The sequence below is a fragment of the Nerophis ophidion genome, linkage group LG08, assembly GCF_033978795.1.
Source record: "Nerophis ophidion isolate RoL-2023_Sa linkage group LG08, RoL_Noph_v1.0, whole genome shotgun sequence".
NCBI lineage: Eukaryota > Metazoa > Chordata > Actinopteri > Syngnathiformes > Syngnathidae > Nerophis > Nerophis ophidion.
In genome coordinates, this window is record NC_084618.1 from 57,355,572 (window position 1) to 57,368,323 (window position 12,752).

Sequence of the window (12,752 nt, forward strand, 5' to 3'; positions counted from 1 at the left end):
TATAACGTCAACTAATTATTACTTAATATTTACATATTTTTTAAAAATGTTATTCAAAATTGTATAATTTTTTACTTTTATTTTGTAATTTAATTGAATTCTTATAAAACTATACATTTTTTCCCGTTTTACAAAGTGTATAATTTTAACTTTAACCTTGTAATATTATTGTTTAATTCTAATAAAATTACATTATTAAATTTTTTTTTTTATAGTACAACAGTACTTTTTTTTGTCGTTAAACCTTTTTTCACAATATTATTGCATTTTTTACTTTATTTTCCAATTTTGTTATCCTCTTTATATTGTGACATTATCCTATTAAAATGTAATTTGTTTCCTTTTAGTATTATAATTACAACATTTTTCTCATATTTTTTCTTTATTTTTACTGTGGCACTAATGCTTCTCATTTAGTGGAAAGAAATACAATGCCTGGTTGACTAAATACTGCACAAATGAACCCAAATAGTACAATTAGCTATTATAGTCAAAATTAGAATAGCATCTTTTACTCTTGATGTTGAAAGTTGAATGCTGGATGAACCTGTATGGCAAATATGCAGAAATACCACTTAACACCTTTAAGAATAAAACAGTTTTAGTCAGAATTTCCATAGAATTCCAAATACAAAAGTCTCAAGAAAAATGTCAACAATGTGTTGTTATTTTATAAATAAGGCGCTCTAAAATATACACTTGAATGAAGGTGTGGGTTTGTAGATGTACTGCATGATTATTTCAAAAATAATGATTAAAAACAGCATCTTTTAAAGTGAAAGTACAGTACAGGAAATGATGTAAGCAAATAAAATGATAGCTGAACTGAATTGACCCAAGCTCATTTTTGCATTTTTCGATAAAAGAACAACTTTGGTAATGCACATTGTTTCTCGCCTCTGACAACTTTGGTGTCAAGCTGTGTCATCCCAGCCAAAGTTCTGACCCGTCATTTGATAGAATTTGAGGTTAAAAGGTCTGTAAAAGTCTCTGAGTCTGAGCAGGACGTCTGAGGGGATGTGCGGATGGGGCCTGCCCTTTGACTTCCCCAGACATCGCGGCCGGCTGCTCCCCTCTGGCTTCTTCAGGCAGGGGAAGCCTTTGGTCTGATTGAAGTAGAAGTGCTTGTCTGTCACCACGCGTTTCAGTCCCAGGAAATCCTGGACGCGGCCCATCTCGCCCGCCGGGTCCGTCACCAGGCGCTCGCCGCTGACGAAAAGGAAGCGCGAGAGCGGGAAGTAGCGCAGCCAGTTTTCCAGGTGTTTGGCGTAGATGCCTATACGCACCGCGCTCCAGGCCGTGTCGATGAGCCCCGTGGTGGCGTTGCGAAAAGCCAAGTCCCGGAAGGACGGCAGGCCCGGTGATTTGGACACAGTTTGGGTGTAATCGGAAACGGCCCTGGTCACGGGGTCGCGCACCACCACGATCAGCTTGGTGTGGCGGCTCATGGCGAAGACGCGGCGAGGGGCTTCCTTTGTGATGAAGTAACTGGGGGTCTTCTCCATGGTGATCTGACCATCCAGCGTGCGGGGCATCAGATTCCTGAAAAGAAAGGAAAAATATTTATGCTCTTAATCTCATTAGATGGGATTTTCCAAAACCGCAAATGCCTTGTTGACTTCTTGAATGTTGTGCTTTACTTTCCATCCATCCTTTGCTATCTAAATCTGTGGATTAGGCATCTGACAATGATGGAGCAGTCCGAGCAGCACCGACTTTTACTGTAGGAGCCACAAGACCATGGACGTGCACATGATTATAGAGGGGCAGGGGCTCAAAGTCAGAAAAAGGGCAGGATTTTTTTTTTGGGTCCTTTACACAATATGGAAATTAATGTAAAATTAAATTTGCTAATAGGAAGCTAACTACTTAGCTGTGTGTCCTTTGTAGGTAAAAGTGATTGCCATTTCTTTTGTGTCAACATATTATTGTCATAATGAGTTAATTCACATTATCATAGGCTTGGAAGACATGAAAAGCAACAAAACACTGGTTTATTATTAGGCTATTTATTGTTAAAGATAAGCACTTTAATATTGAACATTGAACAGTGCAACATGAACTTCGAAAAAATAAAATAAAATAAATACCCAAATGGAAAAAACTTCAATGTGAAAATCTGTCCTTCTTCTCTTAACTTGATGAAAACACCATTAAGTTGTAACTTATGGTCTTTCTCACTTAATGCTCAGACTAAACAACTGAAACGCGATATAACTTTATATCCAAACCTCTACTATGAGAGAAATGTGATCCGGCGTAAACACAGTTCATTTTACTTAGAAAATTAACGCGGTGTTTTATTTTGTATTTTGTACACTACTTCCTGTCCCGCACGATCTGCTCTGCGCTCAATTGATGTGCTGTGCTCCGACGTCCGGCAAAAACAGAAGCTGACACATTGAATAATAGAATATTACAGCATTTTTCTGAAATATTACCCATATTAAATACTGAATAAGTGGACGGCGACTAGACCATAACTCACAGGTTCAAGTTGCTCCACTGTCACGTCTCCTCAGGCCATTGTTGGCTCTCTCTCCTCTCTCTCTCTCACTCACTAGCCCTCTCTCTCTCTCTGGCGGAAGCGCAGGCTCAAACAACCCAATATTACAAGAAAACGTGGCGTTTTTGTACCGCTGTTTTTTTGTTTTGTTTTGTTTTTTTACATCCCTAACAAGAATTTATTAATGTTGTTTAAAGAAAAAAAAAACACAGGCACTGGGCACTTTTTAAGACGAGGCAAAAAAGGGCAGGGGCTCAAGCACCCATAGGGCCCTATGTGTGCACGTGCCTGCACAAGACTGACCTCAGACAGTTCATTTCCTCTTGCTCTTTAACACACAACACATTTCCAGGTCTCTTAGTGGCTAAGAATCAACACAAAGTTTTGTGTTTTAAAAAAAAGCATTCTCTTTAGTAGATTTGTCCCTCTTTCTCACTGGCACTCGTTGAGGGCGGACGCTCCCGTTTCCTCTCCCTTATCTCTCCTACTTGCTTCTTTGTCTTGTCTTGTATGTATATGTGCTTTGCTATGGATTTTTTTCTCCCACTCCAGACTGGGGCCCCTTAGGAGCCCTGTCTAGATTGGAGTTTTTTACTCATCTTCCCCCAGCGTTTACCTTTGTGGTGACCCATCAGCAATCCTGTTCGGTAACACTGTACACTGTTTGTCTAATCTTGAACGGGTTTGTGCTGAAAACAAAGTTTTGTTGTACTTGTGCAATGACAATAAAGACCGACCTACCTACCTATACAACTTTTTCCCCTTCTGATATTAGAACACTGAGTATTGGCCAGTACTGCCATTAATCCAATAAGATATCAGCATGAATCAAAATACATACTTTTACCATTTTGTAATGTGGAATGCCAGAAGTGAAGTGAAGTGAATTATATTTATATAGCGCTTATCTCTAGCGACTCAAAGCGCTTTACATAGTGAAACCCAATATCTAAGTTACATTTTTAAACCAGTGTGGGTGGCACTGGGAGCAGGTGGGTAAAGTGTCTTGCTCAAGGACACAACGGCAGCGACTAGGATGGCGGAAGCGGTAATCGAACCTGCAACCCTCAAGTTGCTGACACGGCCGCTCTACCAACCGAGCTATACCGCCCCAGAAGAAAATGATGATCAAGTGAAATGACTCAGAGAAGACTGTTAGGTATGAAAAACACTAACTTTATGAGTTTTTTTTTTACACTTTTGAAGGTGAATGTTAATTCGTATTTTGTCGAAACCTAGCGGTCACAATAATTGATTCAATTAGGAACTTGATGTTGTAAATTAAATGATGCGGACACGTTTGTTACTGCCTACTTTCTAATATGACTTTGAATGTGTAAGTATTATGCAACTATGAATATTTAATACTTCTTTATATTGACAAATGTTGCATTTTAGAGTGCATATTGGATCAATTAAGGACATTTATTACATACGGTATGCCTGGCTTGTGTGCTAGTGTGTGCATAGCTGTTGTGTAGCTGCTAGCTCTTAGTAGCCTATAGCCTACCATGTTTATCTTTTTTTAAATGGCTTCACAAAAAGTCAAGAAAATATCAAACCTGTGTGTTTATTGGAGGAAAACTAGAAATTAACTTTGCTGCAGGATTGCTTGTATTGGACGCAATATTATCCGATACTATTTTTTTGGCTAACATTGGACTGATATCTGATATCAATATCAGACCTGGACAGGTCTGGGGTGTTAAGTTTTTTCTTGCCCTGAGCCAAGGATGTTGTTGTGGCTTGTGCAACCCTTTGAGACACTTGTGATTTTGGGCTATATATGTAAACTTTGATTAAATGATTGATTGAAATTATGAGAAAATGTGTGTAATTTTGTGACAATCAAACTTAAAAAATTTGAAATTAAGGGTGTATTTAAAAAAAGACATTACTAATTTTCCATTAATATATACTGTACTAAAATAAACATGTCATTTTCTGAGTATAGTTGTATTTTTCTTTTAAATTAAATATACAGTTTTAACATTCTGAATATTTTACAAGGTTGACGTTAAAATATATTTTAAAAACATTTGTTTAAATTACCTTTATTTTAAAAGGGGTTGTATGATTTTTTTCTACAATTAAACACTCCTTTGTTGTCTACATAACATGTGATGCTGGTTCTTTGGTTAAATATTTGCATACATTATGTTTACCATCTTCAAAATGTCACACATTGGACAAATTGAGGACATGAAAAGGAAGGGAAGATTTTTTTTAAATATCTGCACAATTCTTCAATGATTTGATTTTAAATTGTTGGGGACTTATGCTGATCCCAAATACACAAAAACAGGTGTTAATAAGTATGAAAAGTTGGTTTTGCATAATACAGGTACCATTTAATAAAAAAAAGTGGGAAAAGTGGGAAATGAAAAACCATAATGTCAGGCGAACACATCTCAACAATTTCATTATCCTGACAAAAGCACGGCGTGGCGCAATGGAAGAGTGGCCGTGCGCAACCCGAGGGTACCTGGTTCAATCCCCACCTAGTACCAACCTCGTCACGTCCGTTGTGTCCTTGAGCAAGACACTTCACCCTTGCTCCTGATGGGTGCTGGTTAGCGCCTTGCATGGCAGCTCCCTCCATCAGTGTGTGAATGTGTGTGTGAATGGGTAAATGTGGAAGTAGTGTCAAAGCGCTTTGAGTACCTTGAAGGTAGAAAAGCGCTATACAAGTACAACCCATTTACCATTTAATGTGAGCAGGTGTTCGTCATATTATGGCTACAGTGACTGTGCTGTATTTTACCAAAGAATACCAAAAAAGAACATGCAAAAAGATTTGTGGTGCCGACAAAACCGGAGGTTATCCAAGGATTGAGCGCCATGTGTGCTCATTAAATCTTTACTATTGCTGTTGGCTCACTGCTTATTATTATTGCTGCAGGCAGTTCTTGAATGGGCGACGTTTTAGTGTGTTGACATATTTCTTGATTGATCGCTCGTATAGTTGATGACCCAAGCTGAGAGGACATTACACCTGAAAAAGTCGTAACATGATGTGCCAGAGCGGATTGTACAAAACAAAGTGCAGGGTATAAAAATTGGGAGGGGAAAAAGGGATTTTGCCCATTTATTTCATGCACATGTTAGCAGTGGTAAAACGGAATGTCATAACCCCTATTATGTGTAAGGTCCTGCCAACTTTCCTCATGCAAAAGGAGACAAAAGAAGGGATTTTGTTTTGGAAACATCTCAGCCCACTTCTGCAAGATCTCTCAGCTAATGTTTAGATGGTTTGGTCTCTGCGGTTGGTTTGTAAGTAAAAAGCTTGTGGCGCTCCGAGCTTTGATGGAGACCACTCTCAGTTTTACAAGGGGCACACACCAAAGACTTATGGTTTTCATAACACATCCTTCAGTTGTATAACGACGGCCGTAATAGAAGATCACACGAAATACAGCAAAGGATAAAAGCGGAGTAAAAAATAGAAATTTAGGATGTGTTTCAAGGAGGCCAAAGTGTGAGCAGTGTCCTCTCTTTCTCTCTTACGTGAGAATGTGGTTCAAAGATTTATTTCAAGCATCAAATGGCACGAGAGGTAATATTGCTGCTGAGATATAAATCCAAAAACCATTGTGTTTTTTGGGAGGAAAATCCAACCGATGGGTTTCTTTCTTTTTCTTTGTAGTTTTTGGAGTACGGTCCCCCACAACCCTCACACATAAAGACCTGTGGAACTATGAAAAAGACATTGAAACAAGATAAAAAACTGTTCATCTCCATGCTGCTGCTCAGCACTCTGCACTTTGCACCTTTGCCTTATTGCACGTTGTGTATTGCACTACAGTAAATACCTTATCCTGACTGTAGTATTAAACAGTATGATTGGCTGGTAGCTGTAAGCTCCCTGTCTTTCATTTGTTTATATGGTAAATATATGTCTCATGTTTAGTCTATTGTTTAGTTTATGCTTAATATGTGTCAAATCTGGTTTCAATCTTGTTTTAATATCGCACATTGGAGTGTGGGGGAAACAAAATTTCAGTCTTCTGTGTAATGTACCGGTACTGTTCCATGGTCTGATTGACAATAAAGTTGCCTTGACTTGACTAACCCATCTTATTTCCTTCTTTCATTAAACATGGAAGTAGCATAAATCAAAAGGACCTAAAAAAACAAATTTCTCACCTATTTGGAAAAATTTGTTTTTTTCTTTGTTCCTTGGAGTAACAATTACATAAGTCTTTGTGCCCTACTATCGAAACTGTACATCTTATTATAGGCCTTTCTTCCATGATCAACAAAGCAGCCTGATAGCTAACAAATGGACAGAAAGCCAAACAAGTATTTCTCACTTTTGTCAGTAGCATTAATCTGATCGAGATCAGATAGACTTTATTTATCCCACAATGGGGAAATTATGTGAATGTGTCAGACACTTCAAACTCTTGGGACAGCTTCTCATTGGTGTGGACTGGACATTGACCGAGAGCTAGTGGGCAGCCTCGAATGTAGTCAACTTTCTTGGGTGCTTTGTTGGTACTGTTCCTGTCTCTTACATTTGAGGCACACTAAAAGCAGTATTAGTGCCGTAGAATCAAAAATGTACAGTCTTGCGGACAGAAAGAACTAACGACTATTTTGATTTTGATTGCCAACTAATCTATCATCTGTCTTAATGATTAGTCGACTAATCATATTATGGAGTGCACACCCATTCAGTTATTCTGATTTAGCCATGAGCTTAAATTCAGCTTAAGATATATTTTAAAGGAGGCCTATAATGCAAAACCAACATTTCTTACCTATTGGTACCTGTTTTGTGTATTTCGGATCTGCATATGTCCTGAAAGTGTGAAATCAAATCGTTAAGGCATTGCGGAGATATTTATGAAATAATCTTGTTTTCCTTCATACTTGTTAGGTTGGGGTCGCATGGTTTTGCGGTGGTCATGTCCCCAAGATGCAGAAGCAGTGTGGAGGTAAAAAGGTGATTGATTCCAATAAGCAGTACAACAAGTACAAAAACTCAGACACTAGTCAAGTGTGGAGCCAAAAACACCAAGATAATCACTCGGGGCGAACAGCGAGAACGTTTTACAATGGAAAATACAAAAGTGTGGTGATAACAGGAACCAATGTTAATGTCACAAGACTGCCAGGCAGAGTGTGGCACAGGAGGAATAAATAGCTCTCTGATTAGTGACCGGGAGCAGGTGAGTGTCCCGACTACTAATCAGAAGCAGGTGACAAAAATCAGCACCCATGGCAAGTAAGAAACCCATCAAGGGTTCTGAAAGAGAAATAAATAACTAAGAAATAACACAAGAAACATGTCCTGGCAACGAACTATGACAATACTTGTCAATTTACAGTCGATATGGGCGTCTACATCAACTGTAGGATTTGCCTAAAAAGCTGGACAGGACAAAAAAAAAAAAAAAGTGAGTGTCGATTTTCGAATGAATCGCGATTCTTATTTGTAATAATTCTTAATCAATTCTAAAACTAAGAAAAAAAAATATATTTTTTTTTTTCATCTGTCCTGTCCAGCCACTGAGGCAAGTCATAATTTTGATGTTTACGTCCATATCTGCTGTACATATTTAATTTAGAAATGAGAAGTGCACTTCTTATGTTGCCTTGTTTGGGTAGAATATTATTAAAAAAAACATCCATCCATCCATCCATCCATCCATCCATCCATCCATCCATCCATTCATCCATCCATCCATCCATCCATTCATCCATCCATCCATCCATTTTTCTGCTGTTGTCCCTCTCGGTTATCATTGATTTCCATCGACTAATCGTTGTACTCTTATCCTCCATTAATCCGGAAATAGCTTGCTAATTTACAAATGGACAGAAAAACAATCAACGTTTACACTCTTGTCAACTTTTATCCTTTGTTTTTGCCCTTTGAGTCTTGATCAGGCAGCACGGTGGAACAGGGCTTGGTGCATGTGATTCACAATACGAAGGTCCTGAGTTGTCCTGGGTTCAATACCGGGTTCGCGATCTTTCTGTGTGGAGTTTGCATGTTCTCCCCGGTGACTGCGTGGGTTCCCTCCGGGTACTCCGGCTTCCTCCCACCTCCAAAGAAATGCACCTGGGGATAGGTTGATTGGCAACACTAAAGTGGCCCTAGTGTGTGAATGTGAGTGTGAATGTTGTCTGTCTATCTGTGTTGGGCCTGTGATGAGGTTACAACTTGTCCAGGGTGTATGCCGCCTTCCACCCGGATGCACCTGAGATAGGCTCCAGCGACCCCCCGTGACCCCGAACGGGACAAGCGGTAGAAAAATGGATGGATGAATGGAGTCTTGATCGAACCGTTCTGTGTGCACTGACATTTAAAAACGATTTTCCTCCATGAACCAAGAAGTAGTCTGTTAACATACTATATGGACACAAAGAGGTACACAAACACTTGCCAGATATTTTAAAATATGTGAATTATATTGCAATGTGGAACACAAACAGGACTGGAAGCGACTGTCTTGTAAAGAGAACTGTCTCTTAGCAAACATCCTTGTTGCCTTGCGGGGGGGGGTAAAACAAGACTAAAAGCACAATTGAGGAGCAAGGATGGACGGAAGAAGTTGAATACAAAAAATAGAATACAAGCAAATGTCCCTCTTAAGTTCTTTTCAACTAAAAAAGTGACAAACGACCACAGGAAGTTACATTTCCAGCATCTGGCATCCAGTTGCTAGGCAAATTATCAGGGCGTACACATGTGTCCACACACGCACAATCCATGTAGGTGGGCTTAAGCTTTATTAAGGCCCATTAACAGGGCGGCAGGCTGGCAGGTTACTGTTTACAACGCAGATGTGAGCACATGTGATTGAACTACGCTGCTGATATGTCACACAGAGGAAACGCAAGAAAAAAATGCAGCAACAAACAAACTTTAACATAAGGAGCACCAAAATAAAGGAACATGTGTGCAACATGTGATCTTATCCATTTAGTGAAAAAAAAAAAAACTTTTCAAATGTCTAAAAATGTTGGGCCCTCAAATATTCCGGTTCTAAGGATGTATACAAACAAACCAATAGCTAGGGCTAAACAACTTGTTCCCACGCAAGCTTTTCTTCCTGTTACACACACACAGACACAACAGTGACTTGGCGAGATCCAGCTGTGACACAGACAGCTGCTCGGAAAAAAATGCCTCAATGTTCGGCAAAGGTTACAAATAATATAGAAGTTGTGATGCAAATTTTAAGAAGAATCATTAATTATGATATCATTGTTTTAATGTTCTCTACCTGGTGTCATTTCAGCGATGTCAAAAAACACAGGACTTCGGTTACATTCTGACTTAGGTGTTGTGTCGGCCGTGACCCCAGTATGCGGAGACGGCAGGTGAAGTGCAGGGAAAATGTACTTGTTAAACAAAAATAAAGACATAGTGCAGCAGGGAAGTGCACATGAAGCATAGGGAAAGCAAAGCAAAGCTTGCTTTAAAAGCATCCTTATTGGCATCCATGAACAGGTGTGTCCTGATCGCCAGTCAGGGACAGGTGAGGGAGCAAGCGCTCAAACAGGAGTAGTGGCTAAAAGGAGACAATCAGGAAATGGAAACATAAAAAGGAGTTCTGGTCGTCACATGAAATACATACCAGAAACTAATAATAATGATGACACATTTTTCTATAAAAAAAAAAAAATAGGGTCTTGAAAAAGAGTGTTAGTCTTATATTTGGTTTAATATGTTTTTATCAAAGTCCAACAAGTGAGATAACACAATTTGGAATCCTTCAGAAAAAATGCACCTCTAAAGTAGCACACAATTCCAAACTGTGTTTTGCGTTTTTTCCCCCTTTTTTGCGCCACTTATTCCAAAAACATCCATCGAAAAAAAGGTAACGTTTTTATCAAAGAAAGGAGCAGCATGTTTTCTTTTCTTATTGCTACTACAGTACATTGTCATATTTAATTTATACTTGTTTTGCACTGCATACAGTGCTCTTTATGCCACTACTGTCTTGCATACTGCATATGGTTTTGCAGCTATTGGAACCGTAATTTCCACAAGGGCACACAACCAATGTCAAGTTAAATCCATTCTGAGGGGAACTTGTTTTTACACTTTTGTGACGGTTCAAATGTGAAACTGGTACTGTGCAGTTAATGAAGGCTTCAACATTGGAACATTGTGACCCTGCAACAGATTATTAGTTACGTATGCTAATCTCCTGTTACTACTACCAACTGTTTTAGGGAAATACTGTACATTCCGGACTGTAAGCAGCTACTTTTTTCCCTACGCTTTGAACCCTGCGGCTTATAAAACGGTGTGGCTAACTTATGTATTTTTCTTCGCTTTGAATGCCATCATGCAAATAAAACACACGCAAAATACACTGAAAAGGTGTGTTAAGGTTTGTTTCATAGCACCATCTTTTGGACAAGTTTACTCAGTACAGGTGCTGCATTGTGTCCTTCCATTTAGTGCTTTCAATCGTAAGTACAAGTGCCGTTCCTTCATCTGGTAAACCATATCGTTTCTACTCGTATGGATTAATTTGTCACTCCAAACTATGTTTGGAAGTTTTACAATATAACAAATACTATTTACGCTTACTAAACCCTTCCGTGTGTGATGTCCATCGGAGTGTTTTCATGCATATTTGTGCATGCTATCGTAATGTAATCAAGTAAGCATTGTTAGCATTAGCAAATATGCTAGCACAATCACAAGTGACAGTTGTATTAACTTACAACATCATTATTTTGTGTATTGTTTCAGTTCCACATATTTCTGGGTAACTTTACCAAGACGTCACCGTGGAGTTATTGAGTCCGTTTGGCTGATTGGAGAGCTAGCTTCCGCAGCTAGTGGGTCCATGGCGATGACTTCTTTTTTTTTTGATCAGCCGTTTTACTGCTGTAAGTAAACATCTATAAAATTTTTCAGCGTAAACATCTCATTTCACAACGTGTGTATATATATATATATATATATATATATATATATATATATATATAAATATATATATATATATATATATATATATATATATTTATTTTTTTTTTATTTTTATTTTTATTTATATATATATATATATATATATATATATATATATATATATATATATATTTGGGGTGTGGGAAAAAATCGATTCAAATACGAATCGAATCCGTTTTGCGATTCAGAATCTCATTTTTTTTTAAATCAATTTTATTTTTTTTATTTTTATTTTTTAAATGTATGAATCCAACAAACCACTACACAGCAATACCATAACAATGCAACCCAATTCCAAAACCAAACCTGACCCAGCAACACATTCAGAACTGCAATAAACAGAGCAATTGAGAGAAAAGACACAAACACGACACAGAACAAACCAAAAGTAGTGAAACGAAAATGAATATTATAGCAGTAATTAAAAATCCCTCATTGACATTATCATTAGACATTTATAAAAATTTAAAAAAATAACTATAATTTCACAGTGGCTTACTGTTGCGATCTGCTGCTCAGATCTTCACGTGTTTGTTTTTTCATTCTCTGTCTGACCCGTTTATTTCCTGTTTTTATCCATCACTATGGTTACACATCAGTCCACCTGCTAGTCTCGCCCCGCACACCTGCTAATAATTATCACCCTCCTATTTAAGCTCACCTTTTCTGTTCACTCATTCTCGGATCCAAATTTGCCCACGCGCATCAGTGACGACTCTCATCATTCGTATGTATTTTCTCGCTAGCTCTCACGCCAAGCCACTTTATTGTCTAGCTTTCATGCTAAATGTTTTGTTTACTTTTTCTCTTTACACCAGTATTTTTGTTCATAGACTTTTGTTATTAAATACCCTTTATCTTACCTATGCTGTGTTCTGCTTCGACGCATCCACGGGAAAACTACACCGGCATTACCATGCCGAAGAAGAGTCCTCACACTTACACTTCCATCGCATCTCATAAGCTTGACAACACACTGTGTCCAATATTTTCACAAAGATAGAATAAGTCATATTTTTGGTTCGTTTAATAGTTAAAACAAATTTACTTTATTGCAATCAGTCGATAAAGCATTGTCCTTTACAATTACAGAATGCTTCTTTTTTTTAAAATCTACTACTCTGCTGGCATGTCAGCAGACTGGGGTAGATCCTGCTGAAATACAATGTATTGAATGAATACAGAATCGTTTTGAATCGGAAAAATATCGTTTTTGAATCGAGAATCGAATCGAATTGAAAAAATCGATATATTATCAAATTGTGACCCCAAGAATCGATATTGAATCGAATTGTGGGAAACCCA

General features: G+C 38.1%; 1 protein-coding gene across 1 annotated transcript in view; it reads right to left on the reverse strand.

Annotated features, from left to right (window-relative positions):
* Positions 1–583: 583 nt before the first annotated feature.
* Positions 584–12,752, reverse strand: part of si:dkey-121b10.7 (heparan sulfate glucosamine 3-O-sulfotransferase 6) — a 55,983-nt gene continuing 43,814 nt past the window's right edge. The window contains exon 2 of the mRNA XM_061909050.1: positions 584–1,542. Coding sequence (XP_061765034.1) covers positions 915–1,542 — 628 coding nt within the window. The 3' untranslated portion in view covers positions 584–914. The remainder of the gene's footprint in view (positions 1,543–12,752) is intronic.